General features: G+C 47.5%; 1 protein-coding gene across 6 annotated transcripts in view; it reads right to left on the bottom strand.

Moving 5' to 3' along the window:
- The window catches only part of CRACR2B (calcium release activated channel regulator 2B), an 80583-nt gene that overhangs the window by 11984 nt on the left and 47545 nt on the right, over window positions 1-21054 (bottom strand). For 4 of the 6 annotated variants that reach the window (XM_030560664.1, XM_030560669.1, XM_030560663.1 and 1 more), the window contains exons 5-11: window positions 20645-20791; window positions 19844-19934; window positions 18704-18796; window positions 11590-11777; window positions 10322-10393; window positions 9629-9683; window positions 8645-8736 (exon numbers count right to left, since the gene is read on the bottom strand). In XM_030560664.1, coding sequence (XP_030416524.1) covers window positions 8645-8736; window positions 9629-9683; window positions 10322-10393; window positions 11590-11777; window positions 18704-18796; window positions 19844-19934; window positions 20645-20791 — 738 coding nt within the window. The remainder of the gene's footprint in view (window positions 1-8644; window positions 8737-9628; window positions 9684-10321; window positions 10394-11589; window positions 11778-18703; window positions 18797-19843; window positions 19935-20644; window positions 20792-21054) is intronic. The other 2 variants (XM_030560668.1, XM_030560666.1) reach the window with 1 other exon arrangement.

Here is a 21054-nt window from a genome sequence, read left to right on the forward strand (position 1 = left end):
GCAGGAAAGGGTGAGGGCTCTAAATGGGGGTGTGGGCTCCAAGGTGGGGTCAGAAATGAGGGGTTCAGGGTGCAGGTGGAGGCTCTGGGCTGGGGCAGGGAGTTGGGGTGTAGGAGGGGATGAGGGTGCCAGCTGGGAGTGCAAGTTCTGGGGTTGGGCTGGGGATGAGGGGTTTGGAGTAAGGAGGGGCTGTGGCAGAGGGCTGGGGTGCAGGAGGGAGTGAGGGCTCTGGGGTGAGGCTGGGGATGAGGTGTTCAGGGTGGGGGAGGGGGCTCTGGGCTGGGGCAGGGGGTGAGGTGCAGGGGGTAAGGGGTCTGGGGTGGGGGTGTGGGCACTGGGGTGCGGGAGAGGGTCAGAGTTCTGGGCTGAGGGGTGGGCTCTGGGGTGGAGCTGGGGATGAGGAGGCTCAGGGCTGGGGCAGGGGGTTGGAGTATGGGCTTACCTTGGGTGTCGGTGCTTCGGAGCCAAGGCAGGCTGCCTGCCTGTCTTGGGGCACCATGCTGTGCCCCAGAAGCGGCCAGTAGGTCCGGCTCCTAGGAGGGGCATAGGGAGAGGCAGGAGGCTCCACGGCATGCACTGCTCTCGCCCACAGACACTGCCCCCCCAGCTCCCATTGGCTGGTGCTCGGGGCAGGGGCAGCATGTGGAGCCCCATGGCCCCCCCACCTAGGAGCCAGATCTGCTGTCCACTTCTGGGGCCCAGCACAATGCCCCAGGACAGGTAGGCACTAGACTGCCTTAGCCCTGCAGCATCACCAACCGGACTTTTAACAGCCTGGTTGGTGGTGCTGATGGGAGCCGCCAGGGTCCCTTTTTGACCAGAAGTTCTGATCACCCTACTTCACAGAAGAGTTTTCATCAATGCCAAGGCAAACCACCACCTCAGGTGGAGTGGAGCAGTTGCAAGTTTACAGGCTCTCCTTAGGTTACAGTAATTCTTAAGCAACATGCTCGACAGCAGGAATGGGAACAGAAAGATGATCAAGCACACACCCCCCTTTCCCACACCACCTCAATCTCCAAGCCTCTGCTCCTGCTAAGCCCTTTGGATCATCACATGCCAGCAACTGTGTGTCGGATCTCCAAAGGAACAGCTCTTGAGAGGAATGGGAGGACAATATCACCAGGCCCATCTGGTCCCATTGGGCAGAATCTCAGCAAGAGACTCAGGGATCCTCTCCAGCTTGTTCAAATTCCCAGCAGATGATTTGCTCAGATGTTGTAAGCCAGACTTTTACCAGGGGCTTAAATACGTGGCCACTAAGGCTGCAGAGGAAAAAGGGGGGTTTGCATGCAGAGTCTGGTGAACAGGCTAGTGGCTAAAGGAGCATGCACACCAGGAGTTAACTGCAGACTCTTCTAGCTGCAGGGACAAAATTGGGCCCTCACAATTGCAGATTATTTCTTAAAATTAGCCCATGTGATTTAAGTAATTCAATCACTTTAGTAGCATCATTGCTTTAAAGGGACAACCATTGAAGGGAAGTCAGTGCTGTAGCTTTGCCTACATGGGGAATTTGCCTTGATTTCAACAATTGGTAGTCAGCCACCCATGTTGCCTCACCAGTGCAAGCCCCATGTGTAGACAAAGAACACGGCTAGCAGCTCCTGTCCTTATCAAGCTGCAACCCAGTAATCTCCAACAGTTAATCCATCATTGGCCCACACTGTGGGGCGAGGGAGGGGGAGGCGGCAGATACAGAACACAGCTGGGCCAATAGGCTGGCTAAGGTGACCACAGACTTATGGCATGCGACTAACACGACACAGATTCCTGTCTAACCGTTTGACCGGCTTGTCCTCCAACACGTATTTGCCTATCACTGACCCTTTCTTCAACCGGGGCCTTTTGCTCTGAGGTGCCTGGACATTAAAGAGAGGGGATGAAAAGAGCAATTAGGATCCATCTGCCAAATGACCAAGCACCAGATGACACCAGCTCAAACCCCACTGAGTGAATGGCAGCTCCAGCCTCACAAGGGAGATGGGTTTTCAACCCTTTCAAGGCTTTGGGATGTACAGCAATTGAGGCCAACCAATAGCCAACCACTTTGGGTGGACATGCAAGAGAGGTTAAAGAATTATATGCAATCTGAAGGCATAATGGAGAGCATCAGGAGATTTTCATGGTAACCGATACATGACATTTCTGGGCCCTGAGTCAGGAAGGTACGTAAGCATACACCTAGCTTTAAGCACATGAATGGTCCCAGTGAAAATCACCAGCCTTATTCTCAGCATGAGCCAAAGTAGGTAGCTGAATTTGGGCCCTTCTTATGATTTTTCATACTTTGAGATGGTAAAGGCAGTGTCATGATTGGAAGGATTATGGCAAATGGACATTTCCCATTAAGTAGGGAATCACACTGTCATTCGGTATGGATCAGTGTCTCATAAAGCTAGAGGTTGTGGTTAATGCACACATTGTTCTTAATCACAACTGTGGCACACCTGTTCGCCTAGTCCCATCCCATGTAGGTACTGCAGCAGATGGAGAGAGATTGGTGCTCAAAGGGGATCCGTGTAAAGACTTCCTCCTGCTTGTACTATGCAGAAAGCCACACGAACTCCATAGGAACAGCAGGTGAGAAAAATCACTTCTCCAATAGAGGCTTTGATAGCAACGTGCATGTGTGTCTAAGGAGAATATTTTACTTGGCAGCTGTTGTGATAATTGGGCCGACAAAGTTACCAGAGGTGAAAGCTCATTTGTAAGACATGCATGAAAGTTCACAAGATGTTACAATGACCTGTAATAACAAATGTTGGTGGAAAGTCGGTCCAGTTGTTAGCAATGACTGTTATAAATAGGTGCAAGAGAACCAGAGACTAACCAAGTTCAAACCAAAAAGGCCACATTGCTAGAACTATGCTGAACTCATGCTTGGTAACAACAGAAGATGGGAACTTGGAAAGCAATGGACCAAAATCGGTGTGGTAGCTATTCTGCCAAATGGATGGACCAAACAACGAGGGGATGGGCTATTCCACTCACTATTCCCTTTGTGGGTCCTTAAAGAGAGAAACTTTGGGGGGAGAAAATAGAAGAGATGGAGGCTACTGGAGCTAGCTTCACCATCATCGCTGCCACCCCTATTGTTTCCTGGGACCCCACACCTTTGTCATCCTAATCCTGAGTGATGTCTTGCCCACACCAGGCCAGAGGGAGGGACCCAGGTGACATCACCATGCCTACCAGCTATAGCAGAATCCCAGCCACCGCTGAGGTGAAATGGGATCAGATTAACAGTGGCAGGCACAGCTCTAGCCCGTGGCGGCTCCAGGCACCAGCGCACCAAGCGCGTGCCTGGGGCGGCAAGCCGTGGGTGGCGGCCTGCCGGTCGCTGTGAGGGCAGTAGTCAGGCTGCTTTCGGTGGCATGCCTGCGGGAGGTCCATCGATCCCGTGGCTTCAGCGGCAATTTGGCGGCAGGTACGCTGAAGGCACGGGACTGGTGGACCTCCTGCGGGCACGCTACTGAAAGCCGCCCACCTGCCGTGCTTGGGGCAGCAAAATACATAGAGCCGCCCCTGGCTCTAGCTCATCTCAACTAACGTCTCTTTTACCCAGAAGGGCAGTTCTGACTGTCTTTGATCCCACCTCAGAGATTGTCAAACACAGGGTTTTTACCCTTCTAAAATCGCACTCCAGCTAAAGGGAAAGGGACTAAGGGATGTTCTTAAAATCAAGCCCTTATTTAATGCTTTACATTTCAAAGGCTTTCATTGTTCCGTTTTTTTTCTTTTCTTTATCTTTAACTAAAGGTTAAAAGGATTTTTAATGGTATGTTTCCAATGGTGCTAAGCAGGCTGAGGTCTCAGTATAACACTCCCAAACACTGTTTAATGCTGGATATGACTGGGTTATGTTAATACCTTTGGGCCCCTCTATTCCATCTAAATTAATACCACATCATTGCTGCTTTTTAATGGCATTTCTCATATTTATCCTTGTCTGACTGGCCCCTTCCCTGCAGCCAGCTTCCCAGAGAGCATGGAAAAAAATTATTAAAGTAAACTAACACGCCTGTGAGGTAGGGACGTTCCCACAAAGAAAGCCTCAGTGACTTGCCCGAGGTCAGGCTGGGGTTCTTTGACAGAGCAGGAAAACTGAATCCAGGCTAGCATGTTAACCACTGGAGCAGTTTGCCTCTCTTCACCCAGCTGGCCCTCATCCACCCCCCACCCACAACAAAAGAGACAAGGCACAGATGAGGAAATGTGCTCCATATGCTGGTTTAGGGGAGGGGTGAGGTCTCTCTTCCAGGTTACACATCATTTGGAGGCCTACAGCACAAAACACGAGATTTTGAGGGGGAGGGGGAGGGGCGAGGATGTGGAAGTGGTTTATAACCTACCCTACATCCACAGGAGCAGGAATTCTTGGCCTAGAGAACCCCTGCAAATGGCTCATGCTAAGTGCTCCCAGGGGTTGTGCTTCACATGCACACAGCCTAAACTGGGGTCTTTACCTGCCCCCACCCAGTAAGAAACCCTCCCACACCTCAGCTTCAAACAACCCTTCCCCCCAAATCTCATCCCAAGGCAATTTTTAAAAATATAATCAAATGTAGACAGTAGCTTCTCAGGGGACAAGAACTCTAAATTGGTGGTATTTTAAAATAGTCCTCTGGAGTCAACGGCCTCCCTTGCCTACAGAGCTAAGCTGAACTGTGAGTTGAAAAAATATTACCACAGAAGATAAACATTTGGGGCCAGATCCTACCTCAGTGGAAACCAGCAAAAAGAGCTTCTGTTTCTATTTCCAGAACATGGCAAAGGAAAGGGATTTAAATATACACCATGTCATGCCCTAGGGCTGATGGCATCTGGTTATAAAAAAGGAGCTCTGCCAGGGGCTAGTTTACATCAGGAGGTCCTGATTCTCAGACAGCCACAGACCACCTATCCCCCCCTGTAAGGGCTCAAAGCACCCTTGGTAACCCACTTCATAAAGCTCATATTAGAATGTGGTGCAAGTGTTCCTCCCAGGGTGAAGCAAAACTCTGGAGACACTCAGCCACAGCAGGACGAGAAAACATGCAGGGGTCCGACTGGGAATAGCAGTTGAAATTTGAGTGCATTCTCTCAACGCCTGGAACCGTGTAGCCATTCCATCCCATGTGTCACATGGGCCTCGGGCAATCCCGCAGAGCCCGTCGGTCACCTTTGGAGCTCAGGTGACTCCTGGGTAATCTGTTACCAACCAGCCCTACCCAGAGAGTAAACGTTACCTACTAAATAAATACCTATTTCTAAAAAAAGAGAGACAGTTGCTGGGATTTTTTTTTTCATTGGTTCGTCAGGCTTTTATTGGCTTGTTGGCTTCGTGTAACTTTGGCTCTTCACATCGATGGTACAGACACAAACATGACATCACAACTGTACAACACACAATGCCATGAAGACAACAGAACACACAGACTTACTATGGGAGGAGGAGGGGGAGGGAAGGCATGTCCTCTACTTCTCATTCACATTCCACCGCTGGCATGCCCTGGCAGCCTAGGTCCCAGTGCCTTACTAGTGGTGAATAGAGGAATCTTGCCTGATCAGGACAGCATCTTTGCTAACACACACACCACAAATATAACAACACGGCTGGGGATCAAACCTGGGACTTCTGAATCTAAAAGCACAAACCTGTACTGCTTCTGCCGAAGGATCAACTGTTTGTTAATAAACCTGCGTGTGTGGTCGAGCCACTAGAGGGCGATGCAAAGTCACACCATGTTAGCCTGGATTGCACAAATATGCCTATGGCAACGTTAGAAGCTTTTAGGAAGAATGAGGGATAAAAGCCGTCCTAAAAGAGTGCAGAGGATCAGGCTTCTTGTTGCAATTAGGCACATACAGTCCCATATCCCTCACTCTAGCCCATGTGCCTGTTCCTTGCACCTTCATTTCACAGAAATCACATTATCCCGTCCTTCCTAAGATTTACAAAGAGCTAAAATGTTAAATTATTTTTGCGTATTTAAAAAATAGATCTAGTCCCTCTCCATGAGGGGCTGTGTTTAAACACATGTGCCAGAACCACAGAAAAGGGCAGGTAGAAAAGGCCCCATTGGTGCTGCCTATGGCTAGAACTTGCATCGCCATCCAGTAGGCAGAGTCCCTGTAAGGGAGGTGTGGTCAATCAATGTCCCTGGCAGCCTCACAGGCCTTTAATTACTTCATATTGAAATGAGATGTGGATTGGTTGACCACCAGAATCCCTGGGTTTAACAGCAGCAAGCTGTTTCCACTGGTCAAATATTAATAGAAACATTAGGCTGGGAAGGCTGAAGTCCCCGCACCCACCGCCAGCTAGGGGTTCACTGTGTGGAAAGAAAGCCCCGTGTCTAGAATGCATGCCTCCAACTTTGAATGCAGTTCTTATTATAACCTGCCCAGGTTACCAGTTCTCTCTTGAGGGATAGATTTTCTTTGCACCAAACCACCAGTATATGATCTGCTCTTAAAGCAGCACGAAGTTGATTGGCCGGTGGTACACAGCTGATGTGAGGGTTCTTACATCATTCCCCCTAGCTGCTACCACCATAGGAGGGGGAAGGGTAAAGGCAGCACCTGTGAGCCATGCTGTCTTAGGCCGCATTTCAGCCTCATGGGTCTGTTACAGCTGGCACAAGTCAGAGCAGCCCTCAGGTTGCTCTACTGCAGCACAAGGGGATCTGCCCTGGACAGAGCTACAGCAGGAGCAGGGCATGCCAGGTGAGCTTTATGCCACCTTTGTGCTCATACTCCTGAGCTGGACTCTGTGCATCAGCCATACCACAGCACCTGGCTCATGATTTTAAATACATATTCTGTCATCTATATTACATATAGATGCATGCACACTCACACACACACAAACAATAGCTAAATGTTTGAATAGTTCAAAATAAGAAACTCAACTATTGTTGTAACAGCTGAAGTGGCCTGGTCCTGCCTGAATGCTGAACTGGCTTTTCTTCTGGAGCAGATTTTAACAGCAATCTATGGTGAATCTAAGCCTATGTGTAACTGAGGTTTTGGTTGCTAACTCTATACAGTAACATTTCACATACAGGGCTAGAAAAATGGGTCTGATATAAGCCTCACTGACTTCATTTGAACTCTGCTAATTTACACCTGATGAGGATCTGGCCCCAAAATGCCTAAAATAAAGAAATATGGCAAGAAACGGATCAGTGTTTTCTCCTGAGCTGTCGTTTTGGGTGTGGCTGAGGTTTCAATGCAACGCCCAGGCAGGGGCTCTGGGACAGATTCCATTCTCTAATACAGTCTGTGCCTCAGGTGTGCTATGTTCAGTACAGAAGCATTTTCTGACCTCTTCAAAGGCGTCCGTAGCTGTTTCTTGAATAAGTTGCTAACTTTTTTCCTATTGCCATCAACCCCATCAAGTAAAATACTTTTTAAAAAGCCCAGCTAAGAGAGAGGAGCTCAACAGTTCTGGGGCAGAAATATCTTAGGGTGGAGGTGGGTCTGTAGTATTCCTCTGAATGGCTCTAAAACAAAACAAAACAAACAGATTCTGTTTCTGCCCTTTAGGCTATATAGTCTGCCTCAAAGGGGGTCCTTTCCCCCATTTTATTTAACATCAGAAATACCAGGCCCTAACTTCCTTCATATTGGTGGAGGACCAAAATGGTAATATCACAACAGGCTGAAAACTGAGCTGAACCTCTCCAGGCACAGGGAGGGGATACTAAAGCCTTGTCCACCGTGGGAGATTATTCAAATATTTGCACCAATGCCATTGAACCCAGTGCAAACAAGTTGCACTGGTATCACAAGTGCCTTGTACCAGTACAACTACCCCACTTTGAAATCAAGGGAACAGGAGCTGGGGGGCAGGGAAAGTTTCCTTGACACAACAGATCATTAAGAAGAAACGCTAGGATGCCCAGAGGGTGGTTATCATCCCAACCACCACTGGAGCTCAGAAGCCTGGGTAGTTGTGATGGAAAGGCCTGGCATTGAAACAGAATATAGTGAAAAAGGTAAAAGCACCATTTTCCCCCTATTTGCATTGGACTCTGCAATAAAGTGATCTGGTTTTATTAGGTTATTTTTCCAGGAGAGGACAGTAAGCTAACATGCCAATGGCACGTGATCCCTATGATAAAGCCAGCAGGTGGACTGGATATCCTGAATGACTGCATATCATCTCTTGGTGCAGCAGGGACTCCTGTTACTCTGGAAGAGGTGAGCTGGTACCTCCTCCAGATGGCTTAGCTAACACTTTACACCCAAGACACAGGCAGAGCTGGAACGCTGCCTGGAACTGTGTGCTCTGATAGGGTGGATTCCAGCTATGGCCTAGATCGTGGCTAGCTACCCACCACCAGTTGGCACCACGACACTCATGCATGCTATTAGCAGCTTCAGCAAATCCCCATGCAGGATTCAGAAACAAATCCTGCCCCCTGAGCCCTAAAGGAAATAGTCAATGCAATTACTTTCTGAAAAAAGCCCCTCCTTCTTTGGATTTTACTCCACCCTTTCTTCCTGGAGGAGCAGCTCACAGCCAAAGCGTAGATGGGATCTCTGGAACTGACCCCACCATGCTTCCATTCACATGTCATCATGCTGGTCTTGCTGGTTTTACTGGCCCCTACCCAAGTGCCAGTCTGGCTTGGACATGTTGGATCCTCCTTACCCCAGCCCTCTGCTTTGCCTCCTTGCACGCTCATTGACATTGCTGGAAGGCTGTCCCCTCCATGTCTTCACCAATGGAACACGGTGGCAGGGCTGGGGGAAGATGACCCCTGGTTGCAAGGATGGATCTAAGTGTGGGTGAAGGGGAGGGGAAAGGAGCTTTGCTGCAGGGTGAACGAAGGGCCCACAAAGATGTGCACTTACACCACAGGCTCTTGCTAGTCTGGGATGCCATCCAGCCTTTAAGTAAAAGCTGGGATGCCGGTGAGCCTGCCTGCCCTATGCATCATATGGTGCCACTAGCTCTGCTCACCCCCCACCCAAGGCTGCATCTTGAAGACGATCAGACTGTGGGCAAAGGTGATGCGGATGAGGCCCACAGTGAACCTAGTGATACTGTTCCCTGTCCTTTACGGGGTCTGAGCCCCAACCCCCTCCTTGTGGGCTTGCTGCCTCATGTCTGTGCGGCACATTTGACAGGGATGGGGCTGGGACCAGGACCAGGCTGGCAGCAGCTGGCACGAAGGATGGAGGGCCTAGGCAGTACTACTTGCTATAACCTCCAATGGGGCCTGGAGGCTGCAGAGATGGATGCCAGCAGGCAGACAATCTCTCTGGACTCTACCCGCTCATCACCATTCAGGCTAACACAGCCTGACCTCTGGCATGGGATTCAGCACCAGTGCCCTCCAGGCCTTGAACTCCCTGGCTCAAACACAAACACCCTGATCCCCACTCCTGGGCTCCCCCTTCACCACAGCCACAGGGCAGTGTACTCCAGCAGCAACTTCCCACGGGCCTGAATGCAATCCGCACAGTGCTCTCCAGAACGGGAGAAGTGTGTGGAAGTCTAAGGTGCCACACCAGGCCTCGGGTGCTTGGGTCAGTGTCCCCCGTGGAAGTGCAGGACCCCCGAGTGGTGACAATAACAGCAGCAGCTGAAAGGGCGGTGGTTGGGGATTAGGATTTTCTTTCTTAGACTAACCAGCTTCTTGGCTTCAAAGGCATCTCTGTCATCCCGAAGCTTCTTGTTCATCTCTCTGCTCCAAAGGAAGGTGAGAGAGAAAAGCAGAGTGGTTACCAAGTTCTCCTTGGGAGCAGGGCAGACACCAACATTGGAGAGCTAATTAGGGAAATAAGGATGCCCTTCCTGCCAGATGGGTTAGGTGGTGGTCTCACTCCAGATAACGATGGGACTCCATAGTATTCCCTTAAACAGGAGGAAAGAATAATCTCCTCCCCTGGATGAATCGCTGGGTGACAACCTATGGCCTGGGCTATGCAGGAGGTCAAGCTAGATGATCATACTGGCCCCTCAGTGAATCTATGGATGCCATCACAGTACATTAAATATTATTACAGCTTCCTGGAGAGACAAAGAATCTGTACGGTGCTTCAGCAGCGTTGGCACATCTGGAAACAAGCTAGCCAGAAGAGGACCAGCGCTATGAACCAGCCCAAATCCCTCTGGCTATTGGTTGGAGGATTCCCAACTCCCACACCAAAGAGTCACTAATTCTGGATGTCAATTTGCTCTTCCAGAGCAAACAAGCATGCTTGGGCACTGCTGGAGTTTTGAACTTATTTCTGTCTGTGGGGTGGATAACATCTCTGACCTTTCCACCTCTTCTCAAGTCTCCTGTCTAAGGAAGTAGCAGTTTCTCAACACCCTCCTTACCTGAGGAGCTCCAGCTGTCGAAGAAGACTTTGTTTCTCTTTCTGCATATTCTTAGAGACTCTGAACACATCCCTGTGTAAAGGGAGGGGAAAAGAAAATGAGAAAGAAAAAGAAACAAGGTTAAGCAAAATACTAGAAAGGATGAAAAATCCACCCGCCCCACAATGGCACTGTCTCTTATGCACACACAGGTGATGTTGCTAAAGGTACAAGCCTGCCAGCTTCAAAGATAGTTCAGTGGATAGTGCATTGGCTTTGGAGCTAGCAGACCTGAGTTCTACTCCGAGCTCTGCCACAAGCCTACTGTGTGTCCTTGGGCAAGTCACTTTCCTTCTCAGTATCTCAGTTACTCCATTTGTAAAAATAGGGATAATGTCATGGCTGGGCCATAGGCAGCCCAAACTAGTAATTAAAGCCAGAGTTTACAGTCACAATATAGAACTTAAGAGTTGGCTGGGTCAGGATACTGGGAGGTGACAAGCTGGAGGTTCAGGAACCGCAAGTCAGATGCTAAGAGTCAAACTAGATGGAGATGCCAGAAAATGGATCAGGAAGCACAAGGCATGCAGTCCAGAGCAGGATGGTGCCCAGTTGTTCAGACAGGTTCCTGCTGCTGGCTTACATAGGATCAGAGGGCCACACTGGAGCCAGACTTTGTAGGTCCCACATAAGCTGCTGCCAGGTGGAGTGTGGCGGCTCCCAGAGAACCTTGTGGGCCCAGGTTTGAGACCCATTGGTCATGACTCATAATGATACATGCCTTTGTTTGTTAGTGCATCATGAGATGAAAAGCTGCTATGTAAGAACTAAGTCTTATTATTAGGTAAAGGCTGAAGAGATGCACCCCACAGTGGCTGCAATATAATTATTGTAACCTCTCTAGCTGAGGCTACAATAAACTGGAGAGCACATGAAAGAAACCCCCCTACTGCTTTAAATCAAAATAACAATTCTTTGCCCTTGTACAGTGCTTTCCAGCCAAGCATCAATTAACACATTAATTTAGCCTCACAATTCCCCTAGCAGGGCACTATTAGTATTAGACATGTTTTATCAATGAGAAAACCACCACAGGAGTTGATTACTTGTCTTCCCCAGGATCAGGTATTGAGCTCATGACAGAGTCAGTAATAGAGCCCAGGTCTCCAGCTTTGAAGTGCTGTTCCTTAACCGGTAGACAGCTCCTCTTACTGGATACCAGGTAAGTCATGTTGCACAAGCAGCTACCAGCTTCCACTGCACATTCTGTAACTGCTATCCAGCCATACCTGTCTTTCTGTTCCTCCTCACACTGAGCCTCCTTCTGGAGACGCTCCAGATGCCCCTTGGCCACCTCCAGCTCCCACTTGCTTCTCTCCAGCTGCTCCAGGAGGTTTTCATTGAGAAGCTGGAGCCGCTCGTTCTGCAGCCGGGTCTCCAGCTGCTCAGAGTTCAGAGATTGTATTTGATGTTCCAGCTGGGAAAGAGGAAAAAGGCAGACAAAGAATAGTAAGAGCCACCTGCCAGATTCAGGAAGCCATGGTCATACAACGGGCCAGAAAAGCATATACACAATGTGCTAATGAGGAGCTGCTCCAGGTAAGCTGCCCAGAAGAACGTGGATAGCATTACACTCAGTGTGACGTAAAGACACAAGCTGGGTATTTCAAAGCCGACTATCCTGTGCTGACCCCCCTGAACCGATACGTCACAGCACACAAATGTGGCACAATCGCACCCCACTGTGGAACGGCAATATCAAAGGAGAAAGGGGAAGAGTAAGGTGGGAGAAGCAGCAGTAACTCTGCTCATCTCACACCAAGAATAGGACATTATTATTTACTGGTTGTATTACAGTAGCACCTTGCAGCTCAGTCATGGCCCAGGAACCCAGGCTGCCAGGTGCTATACAAACAGAACAAAAAGAGCCACTGCCCCCAAGAGTTTACGATGAAAGTATACAACAAGAAACAACAGATGGATACAGCAGACACACGGGGAGCACCAGGAAACAACAAGACAACATTGGTCAGCGTGATAGGCAGTGGTCTCAGATGTTCATTGAGGTCTGAGAGTTTCAGGTTAGGTGTTTGCTTGGCAGAGGCAATGAGTGAAATGATTAGAGCAGGGAACTGGAAGTTGCCTGGAGCTCATTCAAAATACCCCTTAAATCTCATCTTGCAGCTGCCCGCTCACAAACTGGAACAAGAAAGCAGGGCTGCCCAGGGGAGGGGAGGGGGCAAGTGGGGCAATTTGCCCAGGCCCTGGGCCCCGCAGGGGCCCCCACAAAAATATAGTATTCTATAGTAGTGCAACATTTTTTATGGAAGGAGCTCCCAAAATTGCTTTGCCCTTGGCCCCCTGAATCCTCTGGGTGGCCTTGTGAGAAAGTTTACAGCACTTTGGCAGGGGCTATCCCTGACTGGCCTTCATGCACCAGAATGTCACAGGCAAGCACACCCCATGGAGACAAGTAGATGTGCGCTACATTACAGAGGCACACGGTCAAGTTAAGAACAAGGTGAGATCTCATCTCATGTACATGCCAACCTTGCTAGGGCCTCTCTAGGAGGGGATGTGTACGCTGAACTGCCTTCTTGCTGCAAAGTTAAGTCAGACCCTTATCTGAAAGCAAGATAGAGAGAGATAAGGCAGGATCTCATGCATGGCCATCTCTCAACAGAAGACTCCCATGGAATGTAAACATTCAACGATGCTGGTGAAGCCTGGCTCTCCTCTACAACATGGTATGCTGCACCTGCTGTACCGGGCCAGATGGAGACAGATGTTGTGTGCAAACACTGGATTGCTAGGGATATGTTTGAACATGGGCCATTCATTCTGGATTTCTTGGAAGGCCACATACGGAGCCTTACAGACAGCCTCGAAGATTAAATATTTTAGCTTGCGAAGGATCTGGAGCAGACTCAGTCAATCCCAGTTACTGAACCCCATCTCTCCAAACCTCCTTATCTAACAGATGGCCAACATTCCTCCATGCTTGTTGATCCTCGATTAGATAAAGCTGCTTGGTGCTGTTCAAGACATGTGACTAGCTGGGACCCTACCATAGCCCTGAACAAGAATTAGTTTGTACGTATCTAAAGCAGAATCATTAGCCGGTCTGGTTGTGGAATCTACACAAAGGAAAACCCAGAAGACACACAGTGAGCGAAATGCCTCTGATATTTTGCTTGCTGCAGATTTGCCTAGTCCATGGATTTCCAGTTAAGCCCCTCTCATCTCCGACAAACCATTTCTGAAAACCTAGCAATTCCACAAAGAATTCCAGATAGACCAAGTTGGAAGTTGGGTCCTTCTTCCCCTTGTGTAAAATTTTGATTTTTTATTAACAAACAAACAAAACCAAAACCAAAACCATGTTGGGTTGAAAACAGAAAAGATTTCCCTTTTCCACAAAAGCATTGAAATGTGTTGCTGGAAGCACAGAGATGCTTTCAGTACAAATTTTTTACTTAGCTGAAAACCCTATTTTTTCATCCAAAAAAGTTTGAGCCCTAATACCAGCTGCGATGACTGCATGGCACTTTGTGTCTAAGCTGAATCCAATGAGCTTGTACTTTAAGACAGCAATTTTTTCAGGGCAGGGATGTGCTATTGGTTTGAGGCAGTTTGTCCGCTACACTGAGCCAGGAATACTTATGGCAATAGATATATAAAAATATTGCTACTTCAATATGACCACTAGGAAGTCTCCTCCCAGAGCAGCAGCTCTGCCATCTAGCATGGCTGGCACTGACATGAGCACCTCTGACTGGCATGAGTTCTCCCTGGATCAAGTCAGCAGGTGCCAGGCAGGTAATTTGCAAGGAGGGAGCTCTCAAGCAGAGGGAGGAGAGTAAAACTGGGAGCTGCTTTAGGAGAGACAGCCATTGAACACGAGGGTCTTGCTGTGCAAGGCAAGATTAGGGCCATCACTGCTGCATAAATGAAAATCAGGGCAAGGGGAACAGAGCAATCAGCTTATATGCAGCTGCGCTACTCAGCCTGCGTCTCTGTCACCTCAAGCATCAGGGAGACAGGCCATCCCCATAGCGTGTCACAAGGTGCTTCCTCGCCTTTTCCCTGCATTGCAAGAGTGCTGCCGCCATGCTCTTCGGGCCTGACCTAAAGCCTATTGCAGACAGTAGGAGTCTTCCCATTGACTTTAGTGGGGGTTGGATCACATCACTACGTCCATATCAACACATAGAGCTCGAGACTCAAACATAGAGCCTCCCCTTGTTTTGTCACTAGACTTGCTGTCCCCACCTTCCCCCCTAGCTGTGGGTTTAGTCATGATGATCCATACATTAGCAACCTCCACTCAAGGTTATTGCATTTATCTGTGCAAAGGTATGAAACCACCCACCTTAAAAAAGCCTGAGTTTTCCATGCAGGATACACAGGGCATGCTGGACACATTCCCCTGTGTGAGACCCCAGACATTTAGCAGAGGAGTTAACTAACAGTTTACTAAGGAAGAGGAGATGGACCATGTGGAAAGGAAATGAAGTCTGTCAATTACAGACTGGCGATTTCATTCTTTGAGAGTACCCCCTCACAGGTGGGAGAGTTATCTTTCAGTCTCATTGTGCCAGTAAGGGCCACAATTTTCCCAGTCATGGGAAGGATTTTTCTCCCCTGGTTATTCAATGGTGGAGATGAAGCAGATCAGACAGATATTCTGCATCCACTTCTCTGTTAGTTTTAGCTTCACAGTCCATGGACCAGAACTGCAAATGCATTCTCTCCAAGAGGATTTGGGGATGGCCTATCCACTCCTTCAGTCCTGGTAGTCACCAGATCATAAGTGTCTCTGGCATGATATATTTATTCTTTCTGCTAGCCCTATCCCCTTGGTTAAGGGGCCTTTATCCCCACCAAGGAAAGAGGTAGAAGACCCCTCATGCCCAATAGTGAGTGGACATCAGATAAGGTCCTGTTATCTGTTTGATTTGATACCCTCCCTCCACTCACCTGAAAATGCCTCTTCCCTCCCTAACTTGGACTTTGGTGCCATCAGATAGTACACTTGGACTTTAGAACATCCTCTGGACACTGACTGCACTGTTTATAGTGTGCTACAGTGTATGACCTGCATCATGGTTATCTGCTGATATAGGTTATCATCTATGGGCAGTTCCTAGTCAGAAAAATATCTACAGAGCTTTAAACACACACACACCCTCACACTCCTAGATGGATGAGCTTGAAAGAGCAACCAGAGAAGTATATCTCACTTTTATTCATAGACAACATCTATCCTGGTTCTGAAAATAACCTAATAACAGCTATACTGGGTCAGACAATGGTCCAGCTAGCCCAGAATCCTGTCTTCCAACAATAGCCAATATCAGGGGTTTCAGAGGGAATGAACAGAACAGGCAAGCATTGAGTGATTCATCTCCTGTCAGTCTCTCCCAGCTTCTGGCAATCAGAGGGTAGGGACACCCAGAGCATGGGTCGCATCCCTGACCATCTTGGCTAATAGCCATTGATGGACCTATCCTCCATGAACTTATCTAGTTCTTTTTTGAAATCAGTTATAGTTTTGGCCTTCACAACATCCTCTGGTAATGAGTTCCACAGATTGACTGTGCGTTGTGTGAAGAAGTACTTCCTTTTGTTTGTTTTAAACTTGTTGCTTATTAATTTCATTGGGGGACCTCTGGCTCTTGTCTAATGTGAAGGTGTAAATAACACTTCCCTATTCACTTTCTCCACACCAGTCATGATTTTATAGATCTCTAGCATATTCCCCTTTAGTTGTCTCTTTTTCAAACTGAGAAGTCCCAGTCTTTTTAATTTCTCCTCATATGGAAGCTGTTCCATATCCCTAATCATTTTTGTTATCCTTCTCTGTACCTTTTCCAATTCTAATATATACTTTTTGAGGTGAGGTGATCAGAACTGCATTCAATATTCAAGGTGCGAGGTGTACTATGGATTTATATAATGGCATTATGATATGTTCTGTCTTATTCTCTATCCCTTTCTTAATGGTTCTGAACATTCTGTTAGCTTTTTTGACTGCTGCTGCACATTGAGTGGATGTTGTCAGAGAACTACCCATAGTGACTCCAAGATCACTTTCTTGAGTGGTAACTGCTAAGTTAGACCCCATCATTTTATATGTATCGTTGGGATGTTTTCCAATGTGCATTGCTTTGCATTTATCAATACTGAATTTATTCTGCCATTTTGTTCTCCAGTCACCCAGTTTTGTGAGATTCCTTTGTAACTCTTCACAGTCTCCTTTGGACTTAACTATGTTCAGTAGTTTGGTATTGTTTGCAAATTTTGCCATCTCACTGTTTATCCCTTTTTCAAAATGCTTTGCATGTTTTGCTTACCATCTCATTTATCGTGTGGAAGCGAGTGAGGCTCCCCTGTATTTTTACCTCAGCATTAGGAACTGTAATAGATTCCTAATGTAAGATGCAGAGTGCTTTATCCAAATGCTGTTGCCAGCCAAGGTCATTCAGTAAGAGCATGGCCTTTGAAGCAGTTCGAGATTTGGGGCCAGATCCTCAGAGGACATAAGTTGGCCCAACTCCACTGAAATCAGTAGAGTTATGCCAATTTACACCAGCTGAGGATCTGGCCCTGGGACTCTATTCTCCATTCGCACCCCGATACACATATTCACTGTGTATGCACGGCGAGGCAGAGAGGGGAAGGGCACAGGTCTAATAGGCACTGAAGAACATGGCTACTATTCATGACACCACTTTAGAAAGTCCTCGTCAGGTCATTAGATCAAAGCAAGACCCTCTCATCCAGTTTACATACAGAATGATATCATTCATCGTATAAGGAGCTGAGCACACCCTGTGCAAATATTGACACGACGATTACCTAGGCAGCATAGCGTTACATGACCCAGAGCACTTACTTCTTCACTACGCTCTTTTAAGATGATGTAGCCCAACAATAATGAGGAGGGTAAACACAGTTGCCCTTCCTTATCTTGATAGAAAGGGGACTAGCTGGCTGAAACTAAGATTATAGCAGTGTTGGAGTCAGGCCAACATTTGGTGCCTGTAGGTCACAGAGTACTAGTACCTCTAGTGAGTGGGAGGCTGGGCTAAATTAAAGTGGGATCCCCTATTTTTGGTGTCTGAAGTCAAACACCAGAAGCCTATAAGAGCAGAATGTAGGAATGCTGGCCCAATACCACTGGATTCACTGACAGACTAGTAGATATGCTTGGGGTTAAACCCATGCTCCTGGTTCTGAAAGCTACATCATGACAGAATGGAATACATATAGTCTGAAGCAACACAGGAGATTTGCATGCATCTCAGTATGGGATTTACCATATTAGATTGCTTTGAGGGTCCATCTAGTTTGGTATAAACTTTCCCAGAAAGCTTTAAATCCATAGCTCCCAAAGCACTTTACAAAGGAAGGCAAGTATGTGAGTTATAGAGAGGTTAAGTCAATTACCCATGGTCACCTACATCAGCACCAGAGCTGGGTAAAGAACTCAGGCATCCCAACTCCCAGTCTAGGACACTGCTGACATGACCACAACACCTCCTATACTCATGCTTCAGAGGAAAGCAAAGGCCACTATAATGCACATGGTCACTTGTGAAGGTACATGAACAGGTGAGAAGATTCCTTCGTGGCCCGATGGACGATCAACCAATACCATGAAGCAGGGGTAATCTATTTTTTGTCAAGGTATAAATTTCTTGGTCAAAGTATAGTCAAGGTCCAGATTCCAGAGAAAATAATACTAATAAAAAAACAACAATAATGATAATAATGAGTAAATAAAAAGATTTCAGGGTCGATTCAAAAGTATCTTGCAGTCTGGATTCGACCCATGGTCTGCCTATTGATTACCCCGCCGTGAAGAATGAGACAGGAGCACCCCAATTTCAGCACATACAACTGGACTAGCATAAAATTATCCAAACACTTTTTAAATCCAGCTGCAGCAATTTACTCCACAAGTTATTCTGAAGGAAATAGAAAACGCAAACCACAGAGGTTAAGGGGAATTGCTGCTGGTGTGCTTATGCATGAATTGCTTCTACAGCACAGCTTCGCTGGTCAGAATTCTGGAAGGATATACACATACACACACACACGCTTTATTGTAAATTATCCTGCAGGAAGAAGAAAAGATTCCAAAACGGATGGGAAATGAATAAAGTAGCATTTTAAAATGAACTGTGGTAACCAGCAAAAATGCTCAGGGCAGAGCCCTGCTGGAGTAGTAGGAAGGAACTGGACTGACTGGTGCAATGTAGCCAATTATCACCCACTCTCAGCACGACTTCAGAAGCAGGGGGGTGGCTTTCAAGGTTGCCAAGGGTAGTTAAAAAGGAATTAAAGAAAGACACTGTAGGGCGTCTGTTTCTTCAGGAAGGCTCTGGGCCAGGTTACCTTTTTTTGCCGGTAGAGGATTTTCTCAAGCTCCTGCTCCTTGCTGCGCAGCTCCTTCTGCAGCAGGTTGCTCCTGTCGTGCCTCAGCGATTCCTGCACAGAGGAAAGACCCACAGATTTTGATGCTGTCCACAGAACCCTGGAATGACATTTCCCAATACCAGGGAACAGAATATAATTTTTGCCCAGGAGCCTGCTGCTAAATGACCTACCACAACCCCCTTCTGCTTCAGAGACAGGAAAGTTCTAGGGCTCTCCAGTAAGCCTGGTATTGAAGCTAGTTTCTCACATGGTGGTTGAGGCTCCCTGGGGAACATCCAAGCTTGTTGGCGGTCCCTTGGCCCATCCCTTTCCCAACTCTATTTATTTAGAATCATGGAATAGAATCACAGAATATCAGGGTTGGAAGGGACTTCAGGAAGTCATCTAGTCCAACCCCCTGCCCAAAGCAGGACCAATCCCCAGACAGATTTTTGTCCCAGATCCCTAAATGGCCCCCTCAAGGATTGAACTATTTTTTGCCTCGCACTGAAGAAGATTTACAAGGAACACCCGTCCCTTTCTTCCAACAGCCTCATTGCAGAGGAGTTGCTCATAAAAGAGCAGGGCAGGGCAGAAGACACACAGCAGTTCTTTTAGAACATGCTTCTAGTTGTCTTTATAGTCTTCCTGGATGCTAAATTCCCCCTGATCAAATCAAATCTCAACAGACACTCTCAAGCTGACTAATTTCACAGATGGGAAAAGGGCACTCCACAATTAACATCTTCTGCATTGAAAACAAAAGGGTGTTCTTCAGGCCCCTTGAGAGCAGAGACCACAACCTCCCAACAAGGCAGAGATAAAAACGAAGCCCAGATTAGACTGTAGCTGTTGTCAGTGCCAGAGCATATTAACTGAGGTTCTGTGCAGAGATGCACCATGAGCACTGCAACAGGGAGTGTCCTGGCCAACTCTCCTCCAGCTAGCATAGATCCTTGGACCAGTAAAAGAACTAAGTTACTGAAGATTTCAAAAGAAGTCACATGGGGAGCAGAGGCAACAGGGTCACCTCCCTTACAAATGTAGAGGAAACCAAATATTTGTCTCATTTAGGAATCAAAATGCATGCCCAACTGAGCACATGTAAGGAGGATTCACCTGGCAAACCAGTCGGTCCTTTTCCGCTTTGATCTGTTGCTCCATTTCTTCATAGAGACACCTGACTTCTCTGTCATGGTCTGTCTCCTTCCTACCAAGGAGAAAAAGTGTGTGATGGAGGGAGACTGAGAATGAATGTGAAAGGAAAACAAGGAGAAATAAAGAAACAGAGGGAGTGGGAAATCTTCTCTCTCAAATAGGAGGATACAGATTTAATTTAGAATCCACACTAATAGCTTATGGGTATTGCCCCATTCCGAAGCACCTGGGCTCAAATGCACTGATAAGGGATTCCATGGCCACTGGAGATCCATGGGAGTATATTTATTTGCACAAAGTTTTATTTATTAGAGTACTTAATATGGCTTCCATCAGCATAGTATCTGAGTATCTCACCATCTCTAAAATATTTATCCCATCATTCCTGTGAGGTCGGGCAGCATGATTATCCCCATATTACAGATGGGGAACTGAGGCACATGACTTGCCCAAGGTCACATAGGAATTCAGTGACAGAGGTCGCCCAAGTCCTACACTGGAGCCCTAATCACTAGACCATCCTTCCTCTCTACAAGGAGAAAACCACATAAATTGGAGCTAGGATTCTTGCTAGACGTTAATGTCTAATCTGGAGGGAATGGGCTAAGAGAGTCAATGCAGCGTTATATGTAGCACAGAAGTCTTTTACTCCTTAATCCCAGCCTCCACCAGTTTCTCCCTGTGTTTGGGGATAAAGCAATGGGTCAGGTCGCATCTAAATGAGTACCAGCTGGTTCCCCGCTGCCATGGAGGCCTTCTTACCTCTTCAATGCCTGCTCCATGGATTCCTTCTCATAATGCACCTCCCTGATGTACGATGAAACATGGAACAGGAACTCCTCAAAGCTGGCCAAAAGATCTGGCCGTTCTTTCCGGAGACGAGTCCAGAGTTCCCGAACCTCACTCTGACTGGAGCAAAGATAAGAGAAGGAGAGCCAGGGAGTTTCCATGTTGTCACAGGATTGGTATTCCTTCCAACTTACACATGTTCAAGAAGAGAAGGGCTGCCCTCCATTGACCTCAGAAGTTGTATTGGATGGGCCCGTAATACTGAAGTGTGGGGGGTGGACCATGACCGGGAATAAAGACTATGAAGTAGTGGGTGGCCAGAATGAGGTAAGTCATCCCAAAACCACCCTATAAAGCTAACTCAGCATTGCCAATGCCAAGCA

Source organism: Gopherus evgoodei, chromosome 4, assembly GCF_007399415.2.
Source record: "Gopherus evgoodei ecotype Sinaloan lineage chromosome 4, rGopEvg1_v1.p, whole genome shotgun sequence".
NCBI lineage: Eukaryota > Metazoa > Chordata > Testudines > Testudinidae > Gopherus > Gopherus evgoodei.